General features: G+C 35.0%; 1 protein-coding gene across 6 annotated transcripts in view; it reads left to right on the plus strand.

The window, feature by feature from the left end:
• Positions 1–24542, plus strand: part of ANKRD12 (ankyrin repeat domain 12) — a 125939-nt gene that overhangs the window by 49247 nt on the left and 52150 nt on the right. For 3 of the 6 annotated variants that reach the window (XM_087438903.1, XM_014780332.2, XM_087438904.1), the window contains exons 4-7: positions 4088–4156; positions 8672–8818; positions 12318–12518; positions 15022–15164. In XM_087438903.1, coding sequence (XP_087295029.1) covers positions 4088–4156; positions 8672–8818; positions 12318–12518; positions 15022–15164 — 560 coding nt within the window. Of the gene's footprint in view, positions 1–4087; positions 4157–6414; positions 6642–8671; positions 8819–12317; positions 12519–15021; positions 15165–22890; positions 23155–24542 lie in introns of those variants that run through there. The other 3 variants (XM_087438905.1, XM_014780329.2, XM_087438906.1) reach the window with 3 other exon arrangements.

Here is a 24542-nt window from a genome sequence, read left to right on the forward strand (position 1 = left end):
ATACCCTAGAGTGTTTTAAACTTTCTAAATTCTCAATTATTTAATATTTATTGATTTTTTAAAAAATAACACTTTCTCGGGGCTGGCTCCGTGGCCAGGTGGTTAAGTTTACATGCTCTGTTTTGGTGGCCCGAGTTTGTGGGTTTGGATTCCGGGCATGGACCTACTGCACTCATCAGCCATGCTGTGGAGGCATCCCACATACAAAATAGAGGAAGATTGGCACAGATGTTAACTCAGGGCTAATGTTCCTCAGACAAAAGAAAAAGAAAAAAAGAGGAGGATGGCAGCAGATGTTAGCTCAGGGCAAATGTTCCTCACCAAAGGAAAAAAAAATAACACTTTCTAGAAAAGTAATTCCTTGACTAGACAGATAAAATTTTAGGGAAAATTACAGCATAATTTGAAGTCATGCCAGTGGGTCCTTATAGTTGTATCATAATACTATTTATTTCAGCAGATCTCCAGTATATCTGCTTATATCAGTCCGGTATCTATTCCACCTTGTCCTATCCTATCAGAGAATTCTCGTAAATTTTGTCCCATGAAATGTTAAGAGGCCAGTATAGGCAGTGACTCATTGAACCTCTGGAAGCAACTACTTCTTATCTAGAAGACAAATTATTTCTTATACCTACTCCGTCAGCTTGCTTTATCACTTTTTTTTATATTTTACTTTCAATTTCTCCTAGTGTAAAATCCTGACAAGATAACTTGTAGTTAAAATAGAGATAAATCATAGCAGAGTGTTTATTATCAGAGGCTTTGGAGTCTGACATACCATACCAGTGTTGAGTCCCTGCTCAGCCCTCTACTAGCCCTGGCCAGATAATTTGAATTCTTTATAAGTTCCAATTTTCTCCTCTGTAAAAGTGCTTATAATAATACCAACTTCAGAGAATTATGACCTTTAAGTGACATAACTTATAAAAACAGTTTGTGATACATTAATTAAAACAAAAAAGTGACTAACACTGGCTTAAATAGATAGGAATTTCTTAATATAATGCAGTGAAACCAAGCATAGGCAGTTCAGAGTTGGTATAGCAGTTCAGTAATACCATCAGGGACTGGGCTTTTTTTGTTTTTCTGCTGTGCCACTCTTAGCTCATACATGGGCTTTGTCCTTAAGCATTTTGCCTTATAGTCACAAGATATCTTCTGCATCTTCTTGGGCAGAAAGTAGGAGAGGAAAGACCAAGGACAAAAGTATCCTTCTCCCGATGAAACTTTGCCTTTTTACTGATGAAACAACCTCCCTAGGAACTTCTGCCTGCATCTCATTCGTTAGGCTACCCTAGTTGCAGGGAGTCTGAAAAGTCAACTACTTTTAGCTGGGCATATTGTCACCCTAATCAAAATTGGAATATTCCTGGTAAGAGAGGGAGAATGAATATTGAGTAGGCACCTTAGAATACTGCCGCTGTATATAGAATTTTTAGCACAGTAATTAATAAATGATAACTTCTCTTATCTTTAATAGTTATTAATGTTTCTACCTAAGTGAGCCTTATTCCTGCACTATCAGTCATGAAAAACATACTTATTGTCTTTCCTAGTCCAATGGCATTTGAGGGAAAGGCACAATCCCTTGACATGAAAGTACTGAAAAGCTATCTTGAGGCTACACATGAGAGAGTCTCCTCTGGTCCTCCAAACTGAATTTGCAATTATTTTGTTATGAGTAATGCCATCAAGAGCATCTTTGCAGATTATGACTTTATTGTACCCTGAATTATTTCTTTCTTATCATTCCCAGGAGTAGGGTTATAGGGTTAAAAGGGTTAAACATTTCTGTGGTATTTCTCCAAAACAATTATACCTAGTTAGAAAGCCTCCAGCAGTATATGAATGTTCTTTAATCTCAAATAGCATGGGGGCACATGTTTTTCTTTCCGTTTGATAGATCTTGTGTTCTATAGAGGTAAACCAGTAGTACATCATTTTAGTTTGTATGTTTAAGTAAGTAGAAAGATACAATATCCTTCACTTTTTAAAATATTTGTTTCCTCCTAGTAGGCATTATTTATTTGCTTACTAATTTTTTCTTTTGGCATATGTAGATAATGTGGTATGAGAAAATCCAAAGAGGCACAGTATGATCTGTTCCAAAGTCAGTGGAGGCAGTTGTAGATAGAGTATGTTCAGATGTTTTAAACTAAATCATCTCTGCCAGTCAGCCTTAGAAGTCCTATCTTCCTGAAACTTTAGATGCTGTTAAAGGATTTACCCTATTTAATATGGCTCAAGCAAATTTGGAGAGAGGAACTTTTTTAAAAAAGAAAACAAATCTAATTTTTCTGGTTACTATGTTAAAGTAGCAGATAAAATCAGTGCTTTGGTTAATGAGGATAGTCACCTTTTGGTGATTTTCATGGAGCTTATTTATTACAGATTGACTCCTATCCCTCCCCCTGATATTTTATTATAAAAGTTTTCAAACATACAGTGCAAACCTTTTTATTCATTCTTGGTATTTTTCTCTTTACTCTCTCACAACCCAAATCAGAATATTAACTTTAAAATATGGCTTTTGAAGTACAAGTATTGCTTATCTTGCCTTGCTACAAAGAACATATCAGGGGGAGATACCTGCTCTGCTTAGCGCTCAGTGTTTTACAAAAAACCTCATAGGTAGCAGTAGTGTTAGAGTCTAGTCTCACTATAGCACAGAAGGACAAAGTGGTTGAGTAAAGGGATAGGATATGGAAGCTTTTAATTTTCTAGCTCCTGCATTAAATCTTTATAGAATACACATTCAAATGCCCCAAATATAAACATACTTATTTGAGTAAAAGCCAAAGGGTGTGTGGAGTCAGGGTGGATTTCTTTCAAAGAAAGATTTGGATAAACTACTTCCTTATATAAAAGTTCAGTTTATCCACTATGCTTTAATCTGTCACAACATGATCTGCTTTCAAAAATGCATTTAATTCAATTTGTTGGCACAGCTTTTTGGCTACCTCTTTTTCTTTGCTTTGCAATCTATGGAGGCCATTTTTTATTTTTGCTTGACTTTAAATGAGATGTCACATAGTCTTCATGGAATTCTTCTAGTTGCCAACTTAATATGTTTAGTTTTGAAACGTAAGTGTTCATTGAAAGGCTTGTCATTCAGTCCATTTACCCACTTGCTTTAGAATTGGTCTAAATGTTGTTAATGGTTTCCCTTTCAATTGAGTGAGCCTTCTCATCACTAAACTTTTAGGCTTATCTTTAAAATGTTCAAACACTGTGTTTAGGAGTTACTTATTCTCTAAATTGGTTTTCTTCTGACACTTTTGTTGTACTTATACTTAACTGAACTCGTGAATGATGTCTATAATAATGATCCTGGAAAGAAAAGTTTATGTCAATAAATTGAAAATATGAAGATCAGAATAATATTATTGTGAGTTAAAATGTCCTATTGTTTTTAAGTAAAAATATCTGCTCTGGCAATATTGCCAAAAGTCAATTCTCCATATTCTTATTTGTCTGTCATGAATTGTTAGGAAGAATTTCATATTCTTATCTTAGCTGATAAACTTTGTTTTGACTTAGGCTGCTTTCTTTCTAAGAGGCCTTTAGTGGTCAGTATAGTAATTGATACCATTTGAAATGTGTATAATTTATAGAAAGATCTGTGGTCTAGAAGATACTGCAGTCCAAAGTGTTCTGTTGTTTTGGCACGCAGAGAACAAAGAGTGATTCAAGTCCATTCAAGTTTTCTAAATACAAATTCTAAACAAAAAAACAATGATTAGCGTACTGCCTCTTTTATCATTATTCAGAGATTGAAAAAACATATAGCCTCAAAGGAGATGATATGTTTTAATAAGCAGCATCAGTAATATCTGTTATTGCAAACTGCATGGTTGACTTTCTCAGCTTTAATATTCCAGTTGAAGAAACTGAAATCTTAAGTGTTGGCCAAACCTGTGTTTTAAATGTACTTTTGACTTTACCTTAAACATAATCTTTTCAAAAAACAATGATAGCTCATTGACTAACTAACTAGTAGTCTTTTGAAAAATGTGGTTTGTTGAATTCTGCATTTCCCTTCGTGTGCTTTTTTTCTTTTCTCCTGTCTCTTCTCATTCTGTAGATTCAGATCCAGGACATACAAGTGAAAATTGGGGGGAGAGACTTATATCTTCTTACAGGACATACTCAGGTAATTAGATTATCAGGGGCTCCTGGTTAGCCAGTGGTTTCTGTCACATTTACAATTAATTATTGTACTATAAATAACTTTTTTTCAAACCAGTACATAGATATCTTTGATTGAATAAGTGAACTACGAGTGACACCAAATTTTCCAGTTTTTGAGATATCCAGTGCATCATGTCTGACACATGCTTATGCATGAACATTATAAGCAGGACTACTGTATACCGCCACTCAGATGTTGTAGAGCACAGCATGGGGGCACCATTTGCATAGAAAACAATGTGAAAGTCAACTCCTTGGATTGGTGCAGTGCAGCGACTCTTATGGGAAATTACCCAAGGTCCCTAGTCTCTTTTGCTTGTTAAACCCTTCACAAAGTATACTAAGTGTATTGATTTTGATAGACAATACTGTCTTACTCTTCAACCATGCAATGTTTCTTTAAAAAACGCACATTTTAAAAATTTTTGGTTGAACTCTTTAGTCTGTTGACTTTGCTGCCCATGTTGAATTTAAAAGTGGATTCAAACACCACGTTTCCTGGAGAAATGCCATTACCATGAACTGTATTGGAACCTCTCTGTTCAGCTATGGCACCAGGGATTATGCTTCATAATTGCTCCAGATAGAAGAGTACAAGAGAATATATAAATACTGCATTTTAAAATAAAGAGTAAATGTGTTCTCTAGTATATGAAAACTAATTACTTGTTTTGACTGTCCTTTTTTTGATCTGAATGGGTTTATATCCTTATTTCTGAACTTTTTTTAGTGTAAAATATTGTTTAGTCCTTGGGTGTCTGAGTACCCAGTTTTCAGCATGTGATATTTAGCTGTAAAAACTGAAATAAACCTACTGTTTCTGGTATACTTTATTTTATATATTTGTGAGGTTGGGGTGGGGGTTTTGTAGAACCAAATAATTATTTTTAAAATTATGGTGAAAGCTGCTGATTGAGCCAATAAGTCAATAGTACTTGGTTATCAAAACTTGGGGGACATGTTTACAATCAACATTAAATTTAAAAGACCTACACTTACTGTGGAGTTAGGTGTACTTCTCTAAAATGGGACTTCTAAGTGCCAGAGTGCACCTGAAGCCATCCATGATCTGAGTATCACTGCTGGCAATTAAAAGATAAAAGCACCCAACTATTAGAGGTTTCTGTAGATATTTTAGAACCAGAGAGTAATGGCAGCATTTTTTTCTCAGAATTGAAGTATACACGTTCCAAACATGATTGATTTCTTTATGTTCATCTGTGTTTAAATTGTAGCTTCATTGTTTCATTCCTTATACAGTGACTGCTTTGTGGGAAAATGTCATATTCTTTAGTTTTTGAGATACTGATAGGTTTATGAACCAGTTCCCCAAGAAAAACAATTTTGTCTCTTCTCCTTAACATACTCTGCACTTAATTGGGATATGACAGTGTTGAGCTTTCTGTATATTCTGACAAGACCTAAAAAGAAAGCATTAATTTTTGAGATTATAAGACTGAGACATCTCTGTATTTCCAAGGATCCTCTGAACCTTGAAATAAAGAATGTTGGATTGTTGAAAAGTCTATTTCTCTATTTTTCTTTAGTCTTAAATGAATCACTTGGATTTTTCTTTAAAAATCTCTAGGGTGGCTGAGTGGAATTCAAGTCTATTGTAGACTGTGTAAATGAGCACGTGTCAGTATTCCTGTGTTTAAATTTTAGAATTCTGACCCATTATTCAGACAAATAAATACATATTTCAGTTACTGAAACTTGAGAAGTACCCTAACTTTTTCAAATATATAGTATATGATCATTTTTTGCTTATGACAGGTCAGAGGAAACAAGTTCTTCACAGGATAGATCCCAAGTAGTGGAAGTTATGTTGAATGCTTTAAACTTGAAAAAGCATACTTTGGAATATCTTAATCTAGCACTTAAAATTTTGACGAGTAGTATATATATAGTTATCTATATACATAGTTATCTATATCTATATATATCTATATATATATATATAGTTATCTCTAACCTAGCTGTCTTATACCAGCTTACTGTTCACTTACCTTCTTTTCCTATCTCATGTAAAGCATGAACTCAGACAAATGACTAAGGTAATTTAATTAAAGAAAAAATAGAGTTCAGATTGGATGCTAGTACCTAATTTGAATTTTTGCTTGAATATTTGGATTATATCCAATTTGTTTATTCTTTTCCAAAATGTAATCATTTTATCTTTGATCATTTGGCAGCACGGAATTCTTTTTTTTTTTAAAGATTTTATTTATTTTATTTTTTCCCCCCAAAGCCCCAGTAGATAGTTGTATGTCATAGCTGCACATCCCTCCAGTTGCTGCATGCGGGACTCGGCCCCAGGATGAACGGAGAAGTGGTGCCTCGATGCGCACCGGGGATCCGAACCCGGGCCACCAGCATCGCAGCGCGCGCACTCAACCACCAAGCCACAGGGCCGGCCCCAGCAGCACGGAATTCTAATAATGAATGTATAAGTGTCTCACTTTTTTCTGTAAACTGAGTATATGTATCACTTTTTAGCATATTCTTTTTAAAACGTATTAAAATGCAATAAATGTGTACACCCGAAATTTATATGTTATAAACCAGTGTTGCCACAATAAAAAAATAAAAATTAAAAAAAAATGCACTTAAAACCAAAAAATCAATTGTGTTGCAAATGAGAAAATGAAAGATAAAATTTTCCCCAAATTTTTAGGAACTATTTTAAGGATAGATACTATATATTTTTTAAAATTTTTTCCTCCAGTTACTTATTTTCCTTAAAACATCTTTTCTACTTTCTGTAAAATTTTCACACTGTTAAATATTGTAATTTTGGGTGAGAAGTGCATTCCTTGTATTTAAAGATTTGTTATTCAGATGGAAAACCATTAAAACAATTGTGGTTCCTCATTAAATACGAGAGAACCCAAGTGAACAGAACATTATTAGGAGAAAGTATATGTTTCAGAAAAAAATAGACTTCTCCAAAAGACCTGTTAAGGGCTTTATGATAAATTTAGTAAGTTCGGTGAAACACTGTGCTGAAACTGGATTTATACTAAATTGGACCATTAATGATAATAAAATGAGATATATGAAAATAAAAGAATATATTAGAACTATTAATAAAGGCTGTCTTAAATCTTGAAATTTTTGTTTTTATGTAAAATCAGATATCAACAAAACGGACCTTTTAGGAGCTATTGAATTTTGAGTGATTTGTGGGCAGCAGAGTTTAAATATTTAGGACCTTTACTTTGTGTAGGCCGTTAGATGCCGGTTTATCCTAATGAAGTGGTACTGCAAGAATTATTACTTTAAATTCTTATGCCTTAAATAATATTTAAATAATACCAAACTTTTATTAGTCTCTTAAAACTTGCCAGATTAGTAAATGCTTATCTCCTAGCATAGTCTAGCTGCCAGCCACATCTGCCTGAAAAAACCACAGTATTGACTACTAAGCCTTCTCTTCTTCCACTCATTTTTGCTATGTTTTACATTTATTTTTTAATTTTACTTATTTATTTATTTTTGTAGCCCATCTTTGCAGGGCCCCTCAAACCTGGATCAGTAAATCCCAGAAATTTGAATAGAATTTCCCAAGAAATAGAAGCCTAGACAGTTAAGAGGCAGACCCTCTGTGTTAGCTCCCACAGGGCCACATGAATTAACTCCCAGAGAAAGAAAGAACCTGTATCTCTTTGACCTATGGAATCCAGTACCATCTGAATTTGCTGGAGAATGCTGCCTGCATTATCAAAGGATTTATTTCCCAAATAGCTAAATCTGAGAGATGATTTTATGATGGAACAAATCTCTTTGAAAAGTCCTTAGATATTTTTGTATTTTTGCAGGATCTCTCTTAAAGCCCACCCCCACACCCCCACACATTCAATCTTTAATTTGGTCGTTTTTAGCTTTGAGTAATATCATTCCATGGTCGGCTATCCTATGACTGGAATAAAGTGATTTGTTGCTTTTTTCCCAGTAATTACTCTGTGCAATGAGACTTGTCTTAAATGTTTATCTGCTTAGAAGATTGTACAAATCATTAGTGGAATTAGGGAAGTAATTTCAAGGAACATAGCTATAGCATATAGAAGGAACATAGGCTTAACAGTAATTAAGAAGAATAAAATTATAATGAATGAATGAAAGAGAAGTTTCAAAGATGTAATACTAAGGAATGTTTGAAATGTTATTGAAGAAGTTAAATCTTAATAGAAGAAATCAGTAAAATGCAAATTTTACTAGGAATAAGTTTCCAAATGTTATTAATTTTCTGAAAACAAGAATTAAGAATATATAGTTTTTTAGCCTTCAGGAAGAAAATTGCTTATATAATATAATAAAAGTCTAGTGCTCTTTTGTCTGCCCATTGCTAGTTCATATATGATACATGTTTCTCATATACAGATGTATAGCATCTATTTTTTTTTAAGTCGTATTATGTTTGCTTTTGGGTGCTTACATTTGTTTCAGATTCTTACATATTTATTAATAATTCCAGAGAAAGAAGGTCCAGAAAAGAAGAAAACAAAAAAGGAAGCTGGAAATAAGAAGTCCACACCAGTTAGCATTCTTTTTGGTTATCCACTCTCGGAGCGAAAACAGATGGCTCTTCTTATGCAAATGACAGCAAGAGATAACAGTCCAGGTGACACTTACCACCATTGAGTTCATGTGTATTCTTAGTTTTCCTCAGACTCTATCTAGCCTTGTCTTAACAATTATTTTTAACTACTTTAAATTTTATCCTTTCTTGGATTTAATCAAAATTTCTTATAAGTTCGTGATTTTACATTTATTTGCATGACAATTGTTTATTGTCTGTATCCTCCACTAGATGAGAAACTGTACAAGAACAGGGATCTTTGCACTTAGTGGACATTCAGTAAATATTTGTCAACTAAAATGAGTAATTTAGAAATGAGTCAGTCAACTTGAGGAATCTGTTGCAGAACTGTGTGTTTTTACCTTACTGAAGAATTTTTTACCCCAGTTTCTGTAAAGCTGCTTCTAGGTTTTTAATTTATTTTTCAGTTCACTAGGACCCTGCTGATAAATGTGTAATCTTATCATGTTATTACTTTTAGAAGCAAGAGTGTAATCCATGTTGTATTGTTTAAGGTCTACTAAATTATTTTAAAGGAAAAATCTGTAGTACACTATGTAAATTTATTTCATATTTCATTTCACACTTCCAGTTAAGGTGTCGTGCTACATGTATGTGTGTTTGTGTGTTTGTTCATGTACTGTGTCCTCCAAAAATAATTGAAGATGACTTACTAGCCAAAACAAACCTGCTAATTATTAAAATGAGTTAAAAAGGTAGGTAAAATCCAGACAGCTGGACTGAGATAGTTATTACTATTGAGCATTGAATTTAGCTATGCATTCTGGCACCTAACAACAGAAAAGAAAAATTTTAAGTTGTGTAGTTCTCACTGACTGATACAAGAAAGTAAATCACTGTTGTCTAGAGAAAAAAATTTCTTTTGGCTCAGAATTCAAGGCATCATTATATAAGACTTTGGGTAACATAACAGACCCTGTTGAATGCAATGAAAAGGACACAATTTTTCTAGTGAACTTTTCCTGTATTGGCTGTTTTTTTAACAGCTGGAACACGGTAAAATACTTCGAGTTTCTGTGTATCATAGTTTCCATCAAAGCATGAGTGTATCTAATATTTGTTACTAATAAAGACATGTTAGGGCTTTCTGCTTTTTAAGTAGAACATGTTGTTTTGGTTATTCTCCCACCTATCTGCCCCCAACTTGGGAAAGACTGTGGCCAAATTAAAGATATTTTACAGCATTAAAACTTAAAATGTTTCTGTAAGACGTTGACTTTGAGTCAGATAGTTAGATGGGAAGACTTCTGTTTTTTAAGACTGATTTTTTTATACCATGAACCTCTATCCTTAGAATGAGTTAAAGAATTAATACAATAAGGCAAAAAGTTAAGGTCTTGCCTCATCTCCAATGACCTCCCCCCTTGAGAGGCAACCACTAACAGTTTCTTATCTTCTAGAAATTTCCTAGGCATAAACAGTGCAAATATATATCTTTTATAGTAGTTTGTTTTTAAATATAAGTAAGATTATACTATAATGCTGTTCTGCAGTTGGTTCTTTTCATTTAAGAGTACATCTTAGTTAACTTTATTAATATATATAGAACTAAAGTGGAGATATCAAGCTGTTTGCAGGAAATAGATATGCTTGGAGTTTAGGGTTCGTTGTTTCATCTATTACATAATTAATTTTCCATGATTTTGTTAAGTTTACCCTAATTGCTCTTATGGATAGTACTACTTTTATTTTGTGTTTGTGAATGTTATTTCAGTATTGCTAACAAAATTTTGTATGAATTAATTTCTTGCAAGTTGTGTGAATTAAAAAATGTCTCTTGTTTTTAAGTTCAACAGCAAATTTTCTTAATAAATAATTTGACTATAAAGATTATAATAAAATTCATTTATTCATTCAACAAATATTGCATGAGTACCACTATATACCAAAAAGTCTCATGAGCAGTGGAGACATAGTGGATAAGATAGACAAGGTTCTTGCTCTTATGGAATGTACATTATAGAAATACATAGATAGGAAACTGTTACCGACACAATGTACTTTAAAATCCAGAAGATATAAACCTTAAACTTTTTTCTCATTGAAGAAAGGATGATATTACTTTAGCACTCTAATCATGTCAGTTTGCAAGAAAATTATTATATGATGCTAGAAAATTATTTTCCATAGACTTGTCTTCTCTTAGAGCAGTTATTTCTTTTAAATGGATGTAAATTTAAATTTAAGGCATTCTTGGGCTGGCCCTATGGCTTAGCGGTTGAGTGCCCGCGCTCCACTGCTGGTGGCCCGGGTTCAGATCCCAGGCGCACACCGATGCACCGCTTCTCTGGCCATGCTGAGGCCGAGTCCCATATACAGCAACTAGAAGGATGTGGAACTATGACATACAACTATCTACTGGGGCTTTGGGGGAAAAATAAATAAATAAAGTTTAAAAAAAAAAAAAATCAGTTTAAAAAAAAAAATTTAAGGCATTCTTTTTTTTTTTAGGAAGATTGGCTCTGAGCTAGCGTCTGTTACCAGTCTTCCTCCTTTTTGCCTTTTTTCTCCCCAAAGCCCCAGTAGATAGTTGTATGTCATAGTTGTACATCCTTATAGTTGCTCCGTGTGGGACGCTGCCTCAGCATGGCTTGATGAGCGATGTGTAGTTCCACGCCCAGGATCCGAACCGGTGAACCCCAGGCCGCCAGAGCAGAGCGCACGAACTTAACCGCTATGCCACGGGGCTGGCCCCGTAAATTTAAATGTAAATGGATGTAAATTAATTATGAACACTGTTCATAATGTCTTGAATCCTTAACTTATAAAGAAACTAGTTTTTTGTTTTGTTTTGTTTTCCCCAATAGTTCTGAAATGGGGAGGAGAGGGCTTTGGGCATCATCTAGTTTAACTTTCTTGTTTTTAATAAACTGGAACAGAAATCAGAAGATGGGAGTCAAAGCAAAGCACATTTTTTCTCTTTTATCAGCCTGCTTTTTAAAGGCCTTTTTCCAGACTGTCCTTATTTCTTATAGATTTTAAGCTTCATTTTCATGCTAAAATCATCCTTGACCTTAATTTGCACTTAATATTTGAACAGATTTGAAACACTTTGAGTCAGAGGTGTGAACTTGAGCCTTCAGTGTCTTTTCATCTAGGTCTTAAAATAATAGCATAACATGCCATGAAAAATTTTTTTTTTTGCGGTTTATCAAATTATTCATTGAGCAAACACTTTTAGGGTGCATACTTGATACTTTATCATCATTTTAAGCCAGTTATGTAAATTGCCAGAATAAAACATTTTTTCCTAAATTGGCTCATGCAATATTAGATAACCCTAAAGGAAGTAGGAACTCTAACTCTGTGTGTCGGGTCAAGTTATTAATGTATCATCCAAGTCAAGTTTCAGATTGTTAGGGTGAGAAGATATTCTCCCTGTTCCAGGGAGAATTAGCACATTACCTATAAAAACGAATGAATTAAAAATTCATCTTTATGAATGGAACAAAATTCATTTTGTTTAAATGAACACACAAAATATTTAGCCCAGAACTTTTAACTTTCTTGTTTCTTATAGATTCCACACCAAATCATCCATCACAGACAACACCAGCCCAAAAGAAAACTCCTAGTTCCTCATCTCGACAAAAAGATAAAGTTAATAAAAGAAATGAACGTGGTGAAACTCCTTTACACATGGCAGCTATTCGAGGAGATGTGAAACAAGTCAAAGAATTAATAAGTTTAGGGGCAAATGTGAATGTGAAGGATTTTGCAGGTAAGACTGGTAATTAAAGACTAATACTCAGGAACTAAAATTTAAAATTTATCATCTAAACAGATTCTGGTTACCATTTAACGTACATTCTTTATTCCTCTTGCTGAAATGAAAGAGTTCTAAAAGTGTATTTTATCACAAAACTGTTTTGGAATGTGTACCTAAAACCCTGATCTCTGCTATAATTTCATGTCAATAATTACTCAAATTTTTAAATATTAAACTTATATTTTAGCTGACATTTTACCATATAATTCTTTATCCAATTTAGGTTCTATTCTAGGTGAGTTAGTGTTACATAATGTTTTCAAAGTAGTTAGTTCGTTAATAAGTCTTTCAAGAACACTTATTAGTTTGAACATGAGGAGTATAAGAAAGTAGTGGTGTTATTTCATTTTAATTACTCAAATACCTTTCCAATACATTCTTACTGTAGAGAATTCACAGTAGAAGTGTGCAGGACACAACATAGAAATCCCTTGAGTTGCACATACTACGGTACCCCTTCTCCTTCCCCACAGAACTGTCGTTAATAATTTGGAGGTTATCTTTTTTGTTCATTTTCATTATCATGTATATATAAAGTGAACATTTATTTATATATAGGCTTTTTTAAAAAATCAAATCAATCCGTCTATGTCTATCAGTCTTATAGTTCTGCAGTCTGCCTTTTACTTAATGTCTTACAAGGTATTTTTGTTAGTACATATAGGTAATTCTACTGTATTCGTTTCATCAGCTGCATTATACTGTATAATATAGATTCTATGGACAGTACTTTAGTGAACACTCTTATAAAAAATATCTTTGTGTATAGTTATGGAAGGATTTCAGTATTTCAGTAGAAAGGAAACTGCTAAATCAAAGGGGATGCATATTTAAAATTTTTAAATTTAAAATACAGGCAAATGACCCTCCAAAAAATCTTTTATCATTTTATGCTGCCATCAAGAGTATGTGAAAGAGCCCTTTTCCTCACATTTTCACTAAAACCGGATATTATCAATTTAATTATTAACAATCTGAAAAATGAAGAAAGATCTTATTTTAATTTGGATTTTCTTAGTCAATTGTGACAGTGAATATTTCTTCTTGTGCATATTATAAGTTTGTATGTATTCTGTGAATTATCAGATCCACTCCTTTGCCCATTTTTCTTGTGGTTTGGTAGTAGTATTAATATGTAAGAGCCCTTCCTTTAGATTTTAATTTTCTCTATCAAATATGTGAAGATTTTCACTGTCTGTGGCTATGTTTGGATTTTTATTACAGTTTTTTTTATTGTACTAAAGTTTTAAGTTTTTTTGTAATCATAACAGTTAATCTTTTCATTTGGATTCTTTGGTATTTTATTTAAGAAGGCCATTTTTGACCCCGTATCATACAACTATACCCCTCATTTTCTCATTTCCAAATTTTGTGTTTGTTTTGCTTTTACATGTAGCCCTGTTAGAATACACCTGGAATTTATTTCTCTATCTGGTATGAATAGAGAAAAAGGCAATATACCGGGGTCTGCTTTAAAGAATGAGACTTAAAATGCACAGCTTCCATTCTAGAGGAAAACTTGATATTAGATATCAGAAACCAAAAAAATTTACTTTTCCCTTTATCTAACAACACCCCGTCTAAGGATTTATCTTAAATATTTCATCATGGATGTGCATGAAGATTTAGTTGTAAGGATATTTGTTGCAGCATTGTTTCCAATATTTAAAAATTAGAAATAATCTAAATGCCCAGTAATAGGAGCTTATTTAAATAAATTGTGGTATATTCAATCAGTGCAATACTATGTTATAGAAAAGTGTAATGTCAATGGGGAGTTATTTTCACTGTAGTAAGTAGAAGAAGCAGGTTAAAAAACCTTCCCAGTTTTGTTTTAAAATTATAAATATGAGAGGGAGGGAAGCTAGTAGGATTTATGCTAGATTCTTTAAGTTATTATATGTGAGTGGTGGAATTATGGGTAATGCTTCTTTTCTGCTTTGTATTTTTGTTTTCTAATTTTTCTTTCATGAACATGTAACTTTTTTGTTACAAAAGTAACTAAAATAAATTTATTTCAGTTAAAGTAAGTATCAAGTCCAGAAAAGATTGTAGCAACTTAACAGATGAAAGCCCTTAAAACATAGGAGTTTTTGTTTACTAAAAGACCCTAACAAGCTTATTAACATTCGCCTCCTTTTTCTATTCTTTTTCCGTAGTTCAGATGATTATTATAAATTATAGCAAGTTTCTATTTATTGGATAAGCTTAAATGTTTAGTACTTTGTCAATTAATTTAACCTTAATGGAAATAATAATTACTGTGAATGAACCTTTTGTAAAATTGGTAATGTTCTTAGGTATTTATTGCTAGTAGTTTGTTAGTCACTCCTTTTTCCTTCCTTATTTATGTGCATTTAGAATCAGTATGTCATAATGTGGTTATGTATATAAAAAGCATATATATTGAATTAGTATAAGTGAACCATATGTTAAATTAATATTCTAACTTTAGGTTGGACACCACTGCATGAAGCTTGCAATGTTGGATATTATGATGTTGCTAAGATACTTATAGCAGCTGGAGCAGATGTTAACACACAAGGATTAGATGATGACACTCCACTGCATGATTCTGCTAGTAGTGGGCACAGAGATGTAAGTATGATAGAAAAGTCAATAATATCAGTTTTCAAAATATAAATTCAACCCAGAATAATTTAGTTCACTTGTTAGTCATATGATCTCATGTTATATTTCACTCATTGCCTGAATTAGCTCATCTATATTTTATTTTCCCTTTTTTCTCCCTTCTAACTATCATAGCCAGATTTAGCATTATCTTTTCATAAAATCTATTCAATTTGATAATTACTTAGACAGCTTGGCAAAATTTTTATTTCAAGGCCATTCTTACCATCCCATAACTAGATGTAGTGGTTAAAGCAGATTTGACTTACAGTAAAAATTTTAGTGTCACACTGCCTATCTTTTATTTTTAAGACTTGTTAGTATTTAATGATCCCTCTATACATAACATGTACTCCTACATTTTATTTTATTTTTTTATTTATTTATTTATTTATTTTTATAATTTTATTTATTTATTTTCCCCCCAAAGCCCCAGCAGATAGTTGTATGTCATAGCTGCACATCCTTCCAGTTGCTGCATGTGGGACACGGCCCCAGCGTGGCCGGAGAAGCGGTGCGTCGGTGCGCGCCCGGGATCCGAACCCGGGCCGCCAGCAGCAGAGCGCGTGCACTTAACCGCTAAGCCACGGGGCCGGCCCTACTCCTGCATTTTAGCTGACATTATTTAATATATTCAGATGGCTTACGTGTATAATAATAAAAACGTGGTATTGTAATCAAGCATGATTATATATGCTTACAGACTAATGACATCTGTAAATATCATGTTTAATTTGTTTTGATGTAATAATATGAACCACGCTGGGTTTTAAATTCCATTAGCATTTTCAATTTCTGGCATGTTGATATCAACAGTCAAAGACTGCTAAGACAGTCTTTGTATAATGAAGCTCATGTTTTAAGTGTGTTCAATGCTTAATTCTGTTACTGTAACCTGCTACAGCCAGAGCAAATCAGCCTGGACACTATTAGCAATGGTTCTAAAGCAGGATTTTGTTTTTCAAATAAATAGATTTTCTCTTTTACTTGTTACTTTTATCAAAGAATACTTGCACATAATTTAGAAAGTTGAAAAGTACTACTCAGCTTATAAAGATAACTAACTGTAGGCTCCCTCCCATCCCTCTCCACTTTCTAGTACCTTTAGCCAAAAGCAAATTGTGTGTTTCTTTGAGTAGTTACCTCTGTATTTCTAACAAGATGCAAGCTATTTTGCTTTTTAATTTTTAGTTATTATTTATTGACATCCTGCAAAGGATTTTATTAAATATTGCTGCTTGGAGACTCACAGAGTGTACCGTAATTGTTTTTTCTTTTTTGGATTTTTGCTTAGTACCTGGGTTTAATACACTGCCTTGTTCTGCTTTTTGTTATTTAGTGTTCTAGACATCTGTTTTTGTTCTTCTTTACTCTCTCTATCTCTAAAATGCCTCTAGATAAGATCAAACACATTGATCAGTTTACTGTTTTTTTGTTTTGGGTGAGGAAGATTAGCCCTGAGCTAACATCTGTGCCCATCTTCCTCTATTTTATATGGGACGCTTGCCACACCATGGCTTGATAAGCAGTGCCTAGGTCCACGCCCGGGATCCGAACCCACGAACTCCGGGCCACCAAAGCGGAGAACATGAACTTAACCACTGTGCTGCTGGGCCAGCCCCCTCAGTTTACTATTTTTGGGAAATCGCTCTGGGGTTTCTCATATCCTTATATACGAAATAGCTTGTATCCTGCTCTAATTGGGACTAATTGCTCTCTAGATCTGTAGCATCGATGCTGTCCTGGGATATTCTTTACCATTAATCCCAGTGAGATTCTCATAGTGTTTGCATGAGATTTTTTTTCCGGGTGCCCATCTTAACTCTCTGAGGATATTTATTAAATGGTTCTACTTCGTGCATGGTCAGGAATTTCCCCAAGATCCTTCGTGTTATTGCTCTGTTTTGGTGTATTTTTCAAGTTAGAGATCTTCTGCTAACTTCTGTTCACTCACGTTTGAATGAAGCTCTAAAAAGCCTGATTTGGGGCCAGCCCAGTGGCATAGTGGTTAAGTTCATGAGCTCCACTTCGGCAGCACAGGGTTCGCACGTTTGGATCCCGGGCGCAGACCTACGCACCGCTTATCAAGTCATGCTATGGCAGGCGTCCCACATATAGAATAGAGGAAGATGGGCACAAATGTTAGCCCAGGGCCGATCTTCCTCAACAAAAAGAGAGGAGGATTGGTAGCAGATGTTAGCTTAGGGCTAGTCTTCCTCACCAAAAAAAATAAAAAATAGAAAAAAAAAAAACCTGAGTGACGAGATGTGTGGTGTATGGAGCTTATTGATTAGCGAGCTTCTCTGTAGTATGTCTGGAGGACAGATGGCTGTTTTGTTAGAAGTCTCCTGAATGTCAGTATTTGTAGGTCCTTCCCTTGCGACAGATTGTTTCTGCAGAAAGAAATACTCTACTTTCCAGTCTGGGTGACATGAGTGTTTTCCAGCGTTCTAGAAGCTAAGCAGAGGAAGAGTTTTTGTGTAGCAGTGGTGAGGGGAGACTATGAACTCATTCTATCTTACAGAAATTTTTATTTAATCCTCCTGACTCTGGAGAACCGTAAAACTGTTCTCCACTGTGCTGATATCTAAACCCAGAAATTTACTCTTATTTGAGAATAAACCTCTCTTCTTCAGGGGTGGAGAAGGTGCATTCGGCTGGCTGTGAGGACTTGAGAAGAGAATCATAGTCATTATAATTATTATTTCCCTAGTATCTCTCAGAGGCCTGTGAAAGTTTGAATAATTACATGACCACCATATGCCAGGACTGTTAATACTCCATCTCATGGCCAACCAGCATGTAATTATAGCTCAAAAATCCTTTCTTAGAGTTTGCTTCCAGGACCACTCTTCGGCAGCATCTGCTGTAGGTTGGGTGCCCTGAGATTGTGAGACAGAAATTTGCAGGTGATTGTAAGCATAGGAGGAGGAAAGATGTTATTTCAGGAGCAACACCTGTAAGGATGTGACAGCAGCAGGACAGGACAAAGGGAGAAGCTGAACTGTGATGTAGCTGTAACAGAGGCCTCAGGGCCTTTCTCACAGGGAGTTCTTGATACTGAGATGCCCTTCCAGGATATTCTGATTTGGGGCTAGGTCTTTGTGCCCCAATGTGGACCAGTTGTTAGATGCAAGCTGCTGACAGCAAGGAGGCATAACCCTTAAGTAATGCTGCTCCCTTTGGCTGTGGCAGTTCCTGGTGAGGAACTCAGCTATAAGTTGTTAGCAAGCAATACTCTGAGTAGTTGGGGTAACAAGTATCTTGGTCCAGAAAAGAGAATCTGAGCAATGCACAATATCCGCTATACACTTGAGCTAGAAGCTTCTGCACCGCACTGTTACCTGGTCCTTTTGATCCATATGCAGGTACCTCTCAGCTCCAATCCACAGTATAGGCTTGGCTCGTGGAAACACACTCCATTTCCCCAACACTAGTGAACATACAGCCAGCCCTGGTGGTCTAGTGATTAAGATTTGGCACTCAGACTGCCATGGCCCATGTTCGTTTCCCAGTCAGAGAACCACACCACCTGTCTGTCAGTTGTCATACGGTGGCAGCTGCGTGTTGCTGGTACGCCGCCAGTGTTTCAAATACCAGCAGGGTCACTCGTGGTGGACAGGTTTCAGTGGAACTTCCAGACTAGACAGACAAGGAAGAAGGACCTGGAACCCACTTCAAAAAAAATTGGCCATGAAAACCCTGTGAATAGCAGTGGAGCATTGTCTGATATAGTGCTGGAAGGTGAGAAGACGGCACAAAAAGACCGGGCAGGGTTCCACTCTGCTGTACACAGGGTTGCTAGGAGTCAGATTTGACTCCATGGCACTAACTTGCAAATCTGTTTCCATGACCACCCTCCCTCCTTGCTTTGATATCAGTAGCAAATCCAGTCAGGCTTTTACTCTCAGGTTTCTCTAGGCTAGAGTCAAAACACTGGCCTGTGTGAACCTGCAAACTCCAGACACTCAGGTAAAACTTTATTTTCATGGTGACCTCAAGCCCAAGAGCCCCTCATTTGGTGTAAGGGCAGGAAATTCCCTTAAAATTTTTCCTTATACATTGTTTTCCTATTGAATAGACCAGTGATAGTGATAGAAGACAAGAAGAGGATTTGTATATCTTTTAGCAAGTCTGGCAGTGTACACAGCATTTCTTTTTAAATTGGATGAACACTCAGACTTCACTACCATCACATTTGATATGTTGTTATACTCTAAGTTGCATGAAATCAGCAATTTCTTCTGCTTGAAACTCTGCCCAAAATAACATTTTCTTTGAGGAGTATTTGAACAATCTGCATGGAAGTGGACACAGCTCTTCTTTTACATCTTTGTTGCAAATGAAGATGTAGTTGCTTATTGATCTAAACAACATTTGGAATTACTGAAATTTTTCATATTAAAAGACCTAGTGATGGAGCATCACGTGAATTATTTTATTTACCTGAGGTTTTTTTTTACCTTTGTATTTTCAGGTAGTTGGATTTGTCTGTCTTCTTTGAGTCAGTAGGCTTCAGTGCATATTTCCCAAAGTCAAATAACTTAATATGAAAAATGGCAATTAGATTCTACAGTAAGAAGAATATTCACATTCACATGATAATATGATGACTGGGGTATGAAGCCAAATATTAATAACTTGTCCTTCATGATCATTTATTTGTGAGTTACATTATATTAACTTCTCACAGCAATATTTGTGTGTTTTCACTATGGGACTAGAAATGTTCTAAATGCTTTATATGTATGTATTCTTTTAATCATCACAATAAGGGAACAACCTTCTGGTGTCTGTTGTTAAAACTGTATGGCCTATTATATTCTAATACCCTCAACTTCTCCCAGAGCGTGGAGAAGCAATAACACAAGAGGTCCCCCTCTTCCAAGACACTCCTAAGTTTATTCAACGTCTGAGTCCAAATTAAGGGACTAAAAGGGATAAATCTCAGTGTCTTTTTAGGACAAAAATGATTCATTGTTCTGGAAGAGTTGTTATTCAGTACACCATCTCCACTCTCTAGTAAATAAGATAGGACGTGCTTTGTAATGTCCTAGAGCAGATTTTGATATTATCTCATACCTTTGTGCTGGAAGATCCCTCTTGTTTTTCTCTCTTTAGCAGCAAACATTCTCTGCCTTATTTTCTTTTTTGACACACAATAGAAAATTTTAGTGTCATGCTGCCTATCTTTTAAAGGGCAGTTTACTTGGAGTAAAAAAATGGAATTTAGAGTGAAAACAGATGTGAATTCAGTTCTGGCCTAGCCAATTTGCCAACTGTATGATCTTGAACACGTTACTTTTCTCCTCCGAACCTCCGTTTTCTCATCTTTAAATTAAATAATATCTATCTAAAGGGGATATTTTGAAAGAAAACAGGACACTGTGCGTGTAAACATACCTTGAAATCTAAAATGGTATAGAAATTATCAGAGGTAAAAGATTAAAAGGCTACCTTTATATTGCTGTTTTCAAATATACTCTAATATTTTAGAAACTAAAATTTGGAAACTAAAAATGCTATTTTTCTCGTTTATGTTTTTCTATAAGGTATTTTTTGTGATTCTCAAAGAACTTGTAATTTTGAAGAAAAATATAGCCTATAAATGTTATTTTTTCTAAACTGGTCCTTGCTTACCATTGTACCAGTCTTTTCTGCTCCTTTGGCAATTTGTACATACCTATATGATAGCATTTACTACATTATCTTTTACTGATGTACTTGTCTGTTTCCTGCACTGCACTGTGAGCACCATGCATACAGGCTTTTTGTATAGTTTTGTGTTAGTGACCCCTGGAACCACTTGCCACAGAAGAAGCACTTAATAAGTTCTGCATGGATGCATGTGCAGGTGCATGGATGGAAGGATGAATAGATAACTGACTGAGGCTAGGCAGAATGCCAAAGACTTAATCCATAAGGCCTGACAGATATAGGGTACATTTCTCTTTCCACTGAATTTATCAGAAACTGATTTTTTTTTTCCTGCCTGTGATATTTTAAATATGGTTCTTTTGGCCGTTTTTCTTCTTTTTTTTTTTTTTAAGCATTATTGAGAGTTTATCAAAAATACTTTTCCTTTAAATGTGATAAATAAAGATTTCCTGATTTCTAAACATAATGTTAAAGAATGATGCCTTGTGAGTAAGACATGTTTCTATGAATACAAGTTTCTAAGTATGCACATAACTGCAAAATATTTCTAGAAGCTGACCTTTGAGCTCATATACTTATAGGGACTCAAACACTATTTCTAGAGGGAGACTGGCATGCTATTTTCAAAAGACCTTTGCTTTTCCTCCTACCAACATGCCTAGGATAGTAGGATCACAATTCAGAGCTATTGAGAGCTTTTTTCTCCTTGTTCTTTTACTTGTGCCTGAGGAGGAGGAGAAGAGAAATGAGAGCCACCAAAAACTCACATTTGTATATATCTGTATCATATATTATGAATCACTACCAAAGACTTCGATTTCTTTCACTCAGTAATGCTCATGACAATTTCAGTCATCCATAAAACATTTCTAAGGTGGGAGAAGCAGAAAGATAGCAGTTCTGTAGCCTGTTTTAAATTACGTAGAGTAAGAGAGGATTAACATGGCATACTAAGAACCTGGTCTTTAGCATACCTTTTGCAAGTGTATAATACTTCAGGATACACAGATTTTTATAATACCCTTATCTGTAGTTCTGTTTTAGATACCTATCTTTATTTTTTTGTCAAATCATTTTCACCTACTTCTGATTTGTTGCCTGCTATGTTTTAAGCAACTTTGTTACTTTAAATCCTTTTTACAATAAATAATTATTTGAATATGAGGATGATCTGTAAAGTATTGATTATTTAGGTTATAGTTTTTCTAACATGTTTGAATGAACCAACTGTCCCTAACTCATCATAGGCATGTAATAAATATTTATTATTTCCTGATGGGTATAAAAGCTTTCAGCAGTATCAAGATCCTTTATTCTGTTTTCTCATTGTAGAGTTCTAGCCTAAGGAAATAAGCCTAAAAATGGAAAATGTTTTTCAGCTTACAAAGATGTTCACTACAGTATTATTTATAATAACTAAAAGGTTTTTTACTTCAGTTACCTTCTCAAACCCCTGAAATGACAAAGGAGTTTTGTTTTGTTTTGTTTTTGTGTGAGGAAGATCAGCCCTGAGCTAACATCCATCCCCATCTTCCTCCACTTTATGTGGGACGCCACCACAGCATGGCCTGACAAGTGGTGCATTGGTGCACGCCCAGGATCCAAACCCAGGCCACCATCAGCAGAGCGTGTGCACTTAACCGCTCTGCCACCAGGCCGGCCCCAACAAGGGAGATTTTAAAGGACATAGACCCACAGGACAAATAACAGAAGAAACAAGAAAACCAACATTTTGGGATGTGAAAATTAGAGGAATGAGTGGTTACTGACCAAGAATGGGGTTTGGAAACTTTTTCTGGAAAGAGCCCAATTATAAATATTTTAGGCTTTACAGGCCATATGCTTTCTCCACCACCCCATCCTCCCTCTTTCCTTCTCTTCTCTCCTCCTCCTTGGTGCTTCTTCTCCTTTACCAGTCCTTTTTAAAGTATTTTAAAAGAATGTAAAAACTATTCTTAGTTGGCATGCCACATTTGGCCTACAGACCAAATTTGCCAATTTCCTGTTTTAGAAAATGCAAGAAAATTGAAACTGAAGCCATTTCAACACAGAATCCCAGAAAAATGAAAGCTCAGGAATTGATGGCGCTGGGTACTTATGGAAGTGCCTGTTAAGATACAACTGAAAACAAGAGGATTGGATCAGAGTCTTTTTGACCTTCATATCCCCTTCCTGACCCAACATAGCCAGATGATTGCACCTCTCTCAGCCTGACAGATGATTGGAGGCTTATTTCCTGACAAGTGTAAACCATATGTTCTGGACTGACTACAAGACTAGTTGAGAGTAAAGATTAAGTGTAAGTTAATTAAAACATACTGAACATTAAGACTCCAGCCTCCTTTCAGGAACCAGAATGCTGACAGTAAGGCTTATAGTCCATGAGTTGAAAGATTTCTCCATGGGAAATTGAACTAGCAAGGGCAGGGTGGGTCTGATGAAATGGCCCTGTCATATCACACTAGCATGAAGTCCATCTGTCAACAGTCCTACCCATGCCTACAAAACTTTCAAGAAGTCTTTTAGTGTCTTACTCTTAATGTGGATAGCCAATGATTGATCACCTGACATTTGAGAAAAGTCTCTAATATGGAAAGCACAGACCAAAACAAGTAAATAGAAAAGTAGGAACTTGGAAAACACAATAATGCCAGGAGGAACTTCCAAAAACAAACCCCACTAACTTCCCCAAAGAGAGAAGAGCTTATTATAGCCATGAAACAAGAACTGGATGCATTAAACAGAGAAGAGTCAGTGAATTAAAAAAAAAAAACAAACTCTTGGGAATTAATAACATGGTAGCAGAAATGAAAAATGGAGTGGTGAGGGTTAAAGATAAAGTCGAGGAAATCTCCCAGACATTAGGACACAAAAAGACAAAGATGGAGGAGGGGAAATTAGAAAAAAGAAGATTAATTCAGGAGATGCACTATGTTAACAAGGGTTCTTAGAAGACAGAACAGTGAAAACAGAAAAGAACATTATCAAATAAATAAAACTAGAAATTTTCCCAGAACTGAAGGAACATGGGTCTTCAGATTGAAAAGACAGTTGAATGCTCAGATCAATGGATGTAAAAAGGCCAAGACCAAGATACATTATCCTGAAATTTCCAGACTAAGTATTAATCAAGTGAGGATAAGATAAAGGTATTTTGTGACATGTAAAAATTTCAAAATATTTACTCTTTCTCAGGAATCTCCTGGAGTTGGTAATTCAACAAAATGAGGGAGTAAACCAAGAAAGAAGATAGAATCTAAATAATCCAACACAAAATTGAGAGGAGTTCTATTTCTGGGATGATAGGATAAAGGGAGATGCCAAGATGACAACTGGGAAGCAAATCTAGAGAGCAACCAGTCCATTTTAAAGCAAGTTAGAGGGTCTGGAGAAAGGAGTTTCTAATTAAAGAAAAAGATAGTATATTAAATTGAAGAGATCTATACTTTTAGCAGATTAGGGCTTGAATTAAAGATGAGTATGTAGAAAACTGAGCTAAAGAAAAGTCAAAATAATTAACTCCTTGGGGGGAGAAATTGTGTAAGAATGGAAAGTTAGTCGTAGTGTACTACTTGGCTCAACATGATATTAATCATAATTATGCAAAAAATAATAAAACTATATTGAAAAGTTAGGAGGAAGGCAAGTGTATGTGTTTGGGAGGAGAGTTGGTGAAAGACAGCTAAA

The sequence above is a fragment of the Ceratotherium simum genome, chromosome 14, assembly GCF_057802395.1.
Source record: "Ceratotherium simum simum isolate JZ-2026a chromosome 14, ASM5780239v1, whole genome shotgun sequence".
Classification (NCBI taxonomy): Eukaryota; Metazoa; Chordata; class Mammalia; order Perissodactyla; family Rhinocerotidae; genus Ceratotherium; species Ceratotherium simum.